Below are 10,228 nucleotides of genomic sequence, written 5' to 3'. Positions count from 1 at the left end.
ACGCAGTTGAACGACCAGATTAAAAGCGATCAGACGGTCCAAAGTGAATCGCGATGGACGGCCCAAATTGAAACACAATGAACTGTCCAGATTCACTCCCTATTTAATCGCGATCGGACGATTCAGATCAAACGCGATGGACGGTCCAGATCAAAAGCAGATGGGGTATAAATAACTTCCATCCGCACCAAACCCTAACCCTAGCTGCCAGAACCTCTTGCCGGAGAAGACAACCCAGCCACCGGGGAGCCGATCGCCACCACCCGCCGCCGCACTGGAACCATTTCCGACCGCCAAAAAAGGTAAAAACTTCTCCTTTTGCATGAAATTCAATTTTAAGCTCCCTTTTGGCTCAATCAGAGTGAAAGAATCGGCCAATTGGCTGAAAATCACCAACAAAGCCCGGCGGCACCACCGCGGGAAATTTCATAAACCGCCTCTAATGAGGCCATTTTTAATTCCCGTTTTGCGTAATTTTTTTACTGTTGTGATCACTATTTTTTTCTCTACAGGTTGACCGAAGCGAAACACCTAACTGCAACATGAGTCGGATGAGCTGCCGCACCGGAGAGCCTCGCCGCCGGTAAGTTTCGATTTTTCGTATTTTTTCGGCCAACCGAGGCCCTTTAGCATATGTGCTCACAGGAATCGATGCAAAATCGGTCGAATTCGACTGAAAATAGCTAACCCGAGGTGGACTGCCGTGCTAGATTTTCGAAATTGGCTGAGTGGGCCCTTTGACTAATTTTGGATTTATTTGGAACATTTGTAGGTACTATAAGCGCGTTTCAGTTCTTGGAGAAAAAATCAGAGAATTTAGGGACCGCCCATAGGCGCAGTAAACTGTGTAGCTTTTCGATGTCAGATCGAGTAAGGATCCCTCACCCTATTCCCTATCATAGAATTGAAGTCTAAATAAATAATAATCCGGTATTTTATGTGAATTTGAAAAATGTGCATAGTTAATTACAGGTTGTTAATGGAGGCGAAACAGGAAATTATTCTCTATTAATTTCTGTTGATTGATTTTACAATTTATATTTATGATGGTATCTGATTTATTTTATGGCCTCGAACGCATTTATGTTTAATTGATGTGTTTACTGCTGAATAAAAAAAAGGGATGTTAAACGGTAAGAAAATTGTGTGATTTAAATGAATAGATGAAACGATAGCCTTACTGGATATCCTGAGAGATTGTGGACAGATCGGGTATATAGTGAACCCTACCGTGGATGTTGTCTCATACCGGATGGGGTATGCAGACCTGATAATTTGGTATTCATACTGAACGGGGTATGGGGACTGCCCGCTTCACTCTCATACCAAACGATGTATTGAGGTTTAATGTTTTGGTGCTCATACCAAACGGGGTATGGGGACGGCCCTATAATTTAGATTGTTAAAGGAAATGGTTCACCTGTTGCGAATACATCCCTATGAACCCCCATGGATACTAGTAGACTGGTGAAAAGAGAAACAGTTATGGTTTGGTTTATTGTTAATGGATATGAATTTTTAATATGTGCTATGATTACTGGTTATATATGGAATCATGATCTGTATAATATTATTGTCTGTATATATTGTTTTCATAAATACAACTATAGTAAATAGTTTTATTTTTAATAAACATATTAGTTTAAATTAAGTACTCAATTAGTTGCTTTAATTTTATACCAACTTTTACTTCTGTGCCAGTGATATAGTGTGATATCTTTATTGAGCTAGTGTAACTCATTTTTTATTTAACAATTTCAGATCAAGAAGATCTGGTTACAGAGTTTGATCCGCAAGAAAATTATAAGTAGATGCTAGATACTTTTTATTTTTTATTATTTTTCTTATTTTTCGTATTTTTTTTAAAGAATTTATTCCGTAATGTTGTTTAGTGCTTTTAAGTTATTGTGTAAGGGATGTAAACCTTAATTTTTTATTTCGTCTCCGTACTTAAATGATTATATATTTCTTTTTAGATTTTCGAACTCGTTACAGTACATGAGGTTATTATCTATTTTGGCTTATATACAATATAGAAATATATATATATATGTGTTGAAATATGCATACAATTAAACTATAAGTACACGCATTGTTAAACCCAAGTATGATGAATTAGAGTATACAATAATGCTGGCCAGGGGGAATTAAACAAATTGAACACGGCAACAAAGTGGGAAATTCTTCTGTATGCATACACACGTATATAGATAGACATATATATATATATATATGTACACTTGGAATGTCGATGATTGAATGAATATTTATATATATATGTATGTATTATATTTATAATTGAGTCAAAAGGGGGATTTCACAAATCTGTAGCAACAAAATGGAAAGGGTTAATTATGGGGATACATTATAAGTATATTATAAAGTTTTTTAAAAAGCTAAAAATTTTCTCTCCCTCACTTTCCATGTGGTTTTAATGGCGGGTTTGACGTATCCCTTTAAATATATATTTTTGAGTGGCCCCCTGTTGGTACGTGTGCAGGTGCACTGCATCATTACTCCACACGTGTGAAAATACGCAGGAACATGGACTCCACATGGGACGAGGCCCTGGTGATCCCCGCTTCCAGTTTATCAAATTAAACCTTACCCCATTTTTGTAAAAAATCAAAAAAGAAAAAATCCATTACCCATTTTTATTTTTATTTTTATTTTTTTAAATACTTTTTATTTATGAAATTGCATTACAATAAAGTCCACTAATATATGTGGGTGTTATGTGTGTGTATGTATATATATATATATATATTTCGATAGATATTGATTCAGAGTATATTGTCAACTATCTGTAACACGACATGGCAATCATTGCAAATCAATCGGTCAAATCTCATCCATGTGTGTGTGTAAAAATATATCCTCCACCCCCCCCTTGACTACTCTTCAATAATTCATGTAAATTTATTTGAATAAATAAATTAAAATTTTAAATCATTGTACCTGACTACTACAACTTATGAAACCTAATAATTCATGCAAGTTTTACAAGTAAGAGGTAAGCTATTATTAAGTTAATAATTCTGGACTGCTTAATATTCCTTTTAACATATTTTTTATTTAATATTTTTTAATTAAAATTTTAAATTTTATCTACCTATTTTATTCGTCTTAATAAATTTTAAAATTTATTTTATTATAATTATTAAAATAAAAAATACTTTTCAAATCAATTAAATCTAAACACGTAATTTTGTATTAAATTAATAAAAAATATAAGCGGTAAATTTTTTTGAATCAACATAGTACTTCAAAAATTAATTTTTTTTTGTAGTAAAATTTTAAAAAAATAAAATAATAATTTTTTTATTAGATAATTATAACCGTATTTTATATCGATAAATTTTTATAATTTTTATTTCGTCCATCATAAAATAAAAATATTATAAAAATATTATCTACGCATTACAATCTTATACGTAAATTCAATGCATTAAACTTTAATACTATTTAATTACATTTAATTATTTTTAAAAAAATTCGTTAAATTAATAATATGATACGTATAATGAAATATCAAACAATAATTGATTAATTTTGAAATATAATTTACTAATAAAAAGGATTTTTTTACCTTAAAAGAAAAAAAAAATTATTTCATTTTTCATTTACATTCTAAGAAATAATCATATCTATAATATATATTAATAATTATAAAATATCAAAACATTAAATTGCTTTTACATATTGAAGAATGTAACATAATTTTTAACATAAAAATATTGTTAAAATTGCTAATACACAATTTTCTTTTATTCTCTTTTTTTTTTTTTTTTAATTTAAGTTTCTTGTGCGATGACATTAAATTTTTTACCTTCATTATTTTCTACTTGTTAATTATAGGATTATATAATAAGTATATATATATATATATATATTTTTTTTTTTCCCCAAAAACAAGAGGATAATAGTGTAAATTACCCAAAACTAGTTAATAATTAAGTAATTAACTATTTTATTCTAACAAAATAAATTATTCAAATATCTTAGAAATGCAGTATATTTAATAGGTACACGCATGCTTTGCTATACCACTCTGAATTTTCAACATTATCCCAGCAATAATTTCCCTTCATGCGGAATTACCAAAAGAAAAACAAAAAAAATTTAAAGCTTCATATCTGATACTGATTGACACAATCTTCTGGGTCTGCAGAAACAGGTCGGTGCTCTCCATTTTCTTCGTCTTCTTCTTCTTCTTCTTCTTCAGATTGACAGTCCAGTCCTGAAATGTCCTAATCACTTTAAAAGTAAGTTCTATAAGAATTTCTAGTTTCATCCCTGCAAAATATACTTTATGTAAATGGTAATTATATGTTACAAAATTTTATTTTTTTTAATGATTTTAGGGGTACCCATAAAATTGATTTGATGTTAGAATATGGGTTTTGCTCAGTATATATATATATATATTTTAATCATAAGAGAACTTATTTTTTGCTTTTGGCTTTTTTTTTTCTTGCCCACACAAAAACAGAAGGCAGAGAGGCTGGTGTGGGGCTGCAGAAGCACTAGCAAGGCAGGGGAGCCTAAGTGTGGTGCTGTGGTTCACATCCTTTACAAGTCCATCAAGCCTATTCAAGCCTACCAACAACGACAACAGGTGATCACAGTTTTCTGCTTATTTCAAATTTTTAAGTATAGACCGCATCCTAATAAGAGCATTATATTTTGAACAATGTTTAGAATTTTAATTTTTATGCTCCCCTATGTTGTTGTTGTGCTTCGATCTCTTATGATTATTTTAATTGAGAGAATTTGAATTGTTCAAAATTCATTTCGTTTAAAGAACGTAATAAATTTGCCGAAACTTCTGATTCGATCATTGTATTTTCGCTAATACACTATGTTATAATTTTTTAAGATAATGCATTCTTATTTCTTAAAAAATATTTAGTTCGAGGTGTAGTTATTATGAGATCAACTTTTAAAAACAAAATTTCAAAATTCGCTATGAAATTTCGAATTTTAAGTATGGTTAGAAATATAGACTAGTAACACACCCTAATCAAAGCATTATATTTTGAACTTATTGGGTTTTTGGATGTTCCAAATTTCAATTTTGGTTTTTACATATGTATATATATATATATATATATATATATTTTTTAATGAAAGAAAGATTAGATTGTGTTCTAAACTGTTGTAATTATCTCAATTAAAAAAATTTAACTACTCTAAAATTTTTTTTTGTTTAAAAATATAATAAATCAATTATGATTTTTAATTTGATCATTGCATCTCTATCAACAAACTAGTAATAAAAGTTTTCAGTATTATTAACTTAAATATTATAATTTAATTACCGTTAATTCATTATATATTATTAAATAACAAGTTTTTTATCATCGATAAAATATATACACTTGATATTCAAATAAAATATAAAAATTTTAACTATAAAGAATATCGTATTATTAATACATATTCAATCTCTAATCAACATCACCTTTGACAATTTTATTTCTGGCCTTCTATGTTTGCACACCCAAAAAAAAAAAATATCTGATAGATTGGGAGAAAACCCAAAAAAAATTAGGAAAAGAAAAAAAAAAGAGACATTCAATCAATGCTAGAACCTTCGCCACTCAATAAAAATGCTCTAAACCTAATCCCTCTTTACCTTTATCAAGAAGAAGCAGTGATCTGTCTCAATTATGTAGTGGAGGGGTCACCATTGGAGTTCAATATTGGTTTAGACTTTCTCTCTTATAATTTTCCTATAAAAGGGGAAGCTACAAACCCCATCTTACACTTGTAAGCATACAACATACAAAAGCTAACTCTTAACACATACAACTTTTCTCTCCCTCATAACTCTCTTTCTCCCTTCTGCAACTTTGAGAAAAAAAAATGGTGAGCTTTAATGGTGATTTCACTTCGGTGTTCCAGATTTGCTCAATGGGTTTTCAAAGTTTTTCCTTCTGGGTACTTTGAAATTCTGTTGAGGAGTTTAATCTGTGCTGACAAACTCTGTGTATTTTGTCAGGAGAACAAGATGAGTTGGACTGTTGGTGATGCTGTGGACTACAAAGGTTTCCCTGCTGACAAGTCAAAAACTGGAGGCTGGGTTTGTGCAGTTATGATCTTAGGTCTGTTTTAATTTCTTTACATACATAGATACATACATATATACATATATATATATATATATATTCTTAGAGGCATGCAGTTTGCTTTCTATTTACTTTCTTCTGGGAGTCAAGTAAATGCATAAATAGCATATTAGCTTACTTGGAAATCAGACAAAGTTCTGCAGAATCTGCCATGAAAAGGAGCTTTCTTTGGCAGAGAGAGTAAATGGTGGTGTATATTGGATGCTGCAAGTTCTTTAATTTCCAGCATTAACACACACAGCTCGTGCTTAAAATGCTTTTCAACCATACTTTTCACAGAGTAACTAACAAGTTGGTATTTCATGCAAACAATGTTGCCCAAAAAGTCTAAACTAAATACATGAATGTTAAGCAATAAAATCTGCAAATAAAAAATATGTAAATTTTTTGTCTTAAGTTATCTCTAATCCATCTATCTATCTATCTAAAATGGAAAACTTTTTGTACAAGGAGAGGTTTATTAGTATTTAGATCACTGACACAACACATAGCACAAGGTCTCACAAGCCAGAAGAGGCCAAAGGTTAGTTCTTATAATTGCTGTCAATCCATGTTCTGAATTTTATTCAGTTTGATTCATTTTTAGTTTATTTTGGGTGGAGGAAGGGTTTTGAGGGGACAAACCACATGGGATCCTTTGGAACTCCAGCCCAATATACACATGTATACATATAATATCACATATGTATAGATGATGATAATATTTATGTCATTTTCTGTTTGGAGTTGATGGGATAAGGCAGATATTCTATGGGTCATTCATGCATGTGAATTAATCACTTATTTCATATTCCAAATCCAATCTCATCTCTACCACCATCTTCCCTTTTTATCTTATTATATATATATATATATATATGTAATTGCAAATATATATGTATAGCTCTACCTTTTTGAAACTTCCTCTTTTTCCTAACATTCCCTTTGATACCACCCAAAAAAGTTGAAAACTCCAAAGTTTGGGTTCTTATTAATTATTCTTTTAAGCACCAATAAAAACACCTTAACATAAAAGTATTTGACATGTGATTTGTGCTCTTCAATCATTTTCTTTCTCCCAAAATATGCTTACACCAACTTGGTAATTCATAAATTAATTAACCCTTTTTTTGGGATTTAATTAAAAAGAAAATTTGATTTATAAATTTAACATCTTTTTTTTTTCTTCATAAATTTACAGGTATCGAAATATGTGAGAGGCTTTCAACCATGGGAATTGCAGTTAACCTTGTGACATATTTGATTGGCACAATGCATCTGCCAAGTTCAGCCTCTGCCAACGTTGTGACAGACTTTATGGGAACCTCTTTCCTTCTCTGTTTGCTTGGAGGCTTCCTTGCTGACTCTTTCCTTGGCAGATATAAGACCATTGCCATCTTTGCAATGGTTCAAGTCCTGGTGTGTACTTACACCTCCTAATCTTAATTACTCTACTTTAGAGTACTAATTACCAATAAATTATCTTAATTAGTTTAGATTAGAGTACTAATTACCAAATAAATTAAGGAAAATTATCCCTTTCAATAACTTTTTAAGACCCAAGTAGTTGATTTTAAAAAATTTTAAGTTTAGCATTATTATTATTATTATTATTATTTGTATTTAGTAATTTAGAGTTTTGTATGATTCATATCAGGGAACAGGCGCATTAGCAGTAGCAACGAAGCTGTCACAGCTCCGCCCCCCTCCATGTCATGCAAATGAAGTATGCAAACAGGCATCTGGATTCCAAATGGGAATTCTATACATAGCCTTGTATCTAATAGCACTCGGCACCGGAGGTCTTAAATCAAGTGTATCAGGATTCGGAACAGATCAATTCGATGAGAAAGACGAAAAGGAGAAGTCGCAGATGGCTTATTTCTTCAATAGATTCTTCTTCTTCATTAGCACGGGAACCCTAATGGCGGTCACTGTACTTGTCTACATACAAGATGCAGTTGGTCGGAGCTGGGGTTATGGCATCTGCTCTGCGTCAATGTTGATTGCGGTCTTCATATTTTTGGCCGGGACTAAGAAATACAGGTATAAGAGAAGCCAGGGAAGCCCAGTAGTTCATATTTTTCAGGTTATTGCAGCTGCTATCTCGAAAAGGAAAATGGATCTTCCTTACAGTGTTGGCTCGTTGTATGAGGACACTCCTGAGGGTTTAAGAATCCTTCACACCGATCAGTTTCAGTAAGTTTTTTAATCTCTCTGCAACACGACACAACGAATTTTGGGAATAATGGCGCTAAATAATTTTAAAATTTATAGGACGATCCAGCTGATAAACCTTCCTTTAATAATCAATCTAAACAAATGCAGGATGCTAATTAGGCATTCTTTGTTGAATTATTGTAGTTGTTTGGACAAGGCAGCCATTATTAGGGAGGGGGATTTTGATAACATGTCCGGGTCGGGTCCAAACCCGTGGAAGCTGTGCTCTGTCACAAGGGTGGAGGAGGTGAAAATGGTGGTGAGACTATTGCCTATATGGGCCACAACCATCATTTTCTGGACTACTTATGCCCAGATGATAACCTTCTCGGTGGAGCAAGCATCCACCATGGAAAGATCAATTGGAAGTTTTCAGATTCCAGCAGGCTCCCTCACAGTCTTCTTTGTGGCAGCTATATTGATCACTCTTGCAATTAATGATCGTTTCATCATGCCTTTATGGAGAAAATGGAAAGGAAAACAAGGTATACGCAATAATCATCCCTAGTATTATATCATCATAAAAAAAACTGTTCAATTTATTACTATTCATAAGAGATTATAAATTCAATTGCTATGCTTTTTTATGACATCATTAAAAGATTGTGTTAAGATTCCTAAGATGTTATGAGTTTGATTTGTATTATGTGATTCTCTATGCCATCACTAAAAGATTGTGCGCTTTTCTGTGTCATCGTTAAAAGATTGTATTAGGATTCGTTAGAGATTATAGAGTCGATTCATAACGTGTCTTTCCGTATGTTATTATTAAAAGATCATATTATGATACATTTTTAAACAGGATTCTCGAGCCTTCAAAGAATTGGGATAGGCCTAGTGCTTTCGACATTTGGAATGGCAGCTGCGTCTATGGTAGAAACAAAACGGTTATCTGTTTCAAAGACTGTAGATAGAAACACTGAGATTTTGCCAATAACAGTATTCTGGCTCATCCCACAATTCTTCTTGGTTGGATCCGCCGAGGCCTTTATATACACCGGCCAACTTGATTTCTTTATAACTCAATCTCCCAAAGGAATGAAGACGATGAGCACAGGTCTCTTCCTCACAACTCTGTCCTTCGGCTTCTTCCTTAGCAGCTTCTTAGTTTCAGTAGTGAAGAAGGTCACTAGTAATACCAATGAACAAGGATGGCTAGCAGACAAAATAAACTATGGAAGACTTGATTGCTTCTATGGACTTTTGGCCATACTAAGCGTCATTAATTTTGTGATATATGTGATTTGTGCCATGTGGTTAAAGCCAAAGACTCCTCCTAAAATTGGTGTGCAGATGGAGACTATTAAGGCTTCCTCTACCGAAGAGATTTGCTAGTTAAAGTTTAGCTAGTGGAGTTTACTTGTTTTTTTAGCTTATTATATATATATATATATGTGTAATAGTCTGTCTTGCCAGGCATTTTGTATATCAAGAAATGGTTTTTAAGTTTGATTTTTCCATTGTAGTAAGTTAATATTGTGAGTTAAAGTGACTCTGAGATTTGATTACTTGATGGGAAATTTTAAAATAATTTAGTTTATCTTATTAGAAGTGTATGTAACAATTAAGTTTAAAAAATAAGAATATAATGTTTCTACCATTTCTATGATTCATGCGTAATGATTGAAATAATAAATTTTCACACTGTCTATAATTACAATCATCAGTAAGCACAATAGTTTAATGTTATTTTAATAATTTATATCGAAATACTACATTTGTATATTATAACTTTGATTAAACTATCTCAATTATAATTTTGAAAGTCTTATTTTTATGTTATTCAATTATTTTCTTAATTTGTAAACCCATTAATATTATTGTATCAAATACTCATTTGTGGCGCATAATTTAAATAAAAATATATTAATTAAACATATTTTTCACTAATATTATTC

General features: G+C 31.7%; 1 protein-coding gene across 3 annotated transcripts; it reads left to right on the top strand.

Moving 5' to 3' along the window:
* Positions 1 to 4,050: 4,050 nt before the first annotated feature.
* On the top strand, positions 4,051 to 9,930 carry LOC110812715 (Major facilitator superfamily protein). 3 transcript variants are annotated; one of them, XM_088206962.1, is made up of 7 exons: positions 4,051 to 4,177; positions 4,493 to 4,618; positions 6,005 to 6,107; positions 7,312 to 7,529; positions 7,768 to 8,309; positions 8,475 to 8,815; positions 9,133 to 9,930. In XM_088206962.1, the coding sequence occupies exons 3-7, from the start codon at positions 6,014 to 6,016 to the stop codon at positions 9,663 to 9,665; spliced, it is 1,728 nt and encodes a 575-aa protein (XP_088063088.1). In that variant the 5' UTR covers positions 4,051 to 4,177; positions 4,493 to 4,618; positions 6,005 to 6,013; the 3' UTR covers positions 9,666 to 9,930. The 3 variants fall into 3 exon arrangements, with proteins under 3 accessions (XP_088063088.1, XP_088063087.1, XP_021895236.1); XM_088206961.1 differs by having other exon boundaries at positions 4,072 to 4,265; XM_022039544.2 differs by lacking the exons at positions 4,051 to 4,177; positions 4,493 to 4,618 and adding an exon at positions 5,656 to 5,871.
* Positions 9,931 to 10,228: the final 298 nt, after the last annotated feature.

This window comes from Carica papaya, chromosome 7 (assembly GCF_054855325.1).
Source record: "Carica papaya isolate Zhongbai chromosome 7, ASM5485532v1, whole genome shotgun sequence".
Lineage (NCBI taxonomy): Eukaryota > Viridiplantae > Streptophyta > Magnoliopsida > Brassicales > Caricaceae > Carica > Carica papaya.
The sequence above is the reverse complement of the archived record's forward strand: the minus strand, read 5'-3'. Positions and strand labels throughout refer to the sequence as shown.

What these genes read in the sequence shown, in the direction of transcription:
- LOC110812715 (XM_022039544.2), top strand. An exon ending in TTGTGCAGTTATGATCTTAG is followed by an intron (nt 6,108 to 7,311) that starts GTCTGTTTTAAT and finishes ATAAATTTACAG; the next exon opens with GTATCGAAATATGTGAGAGG. An exon ending in CTTCACACCGATCAGTTTCA is followed by an intron (nt 8,310 to 8,474) that starts GTAAGTTTTTTA and finishes GAATTATTGTAG; the next exon opens with TTGTTTGGACAAGGCAGCCA.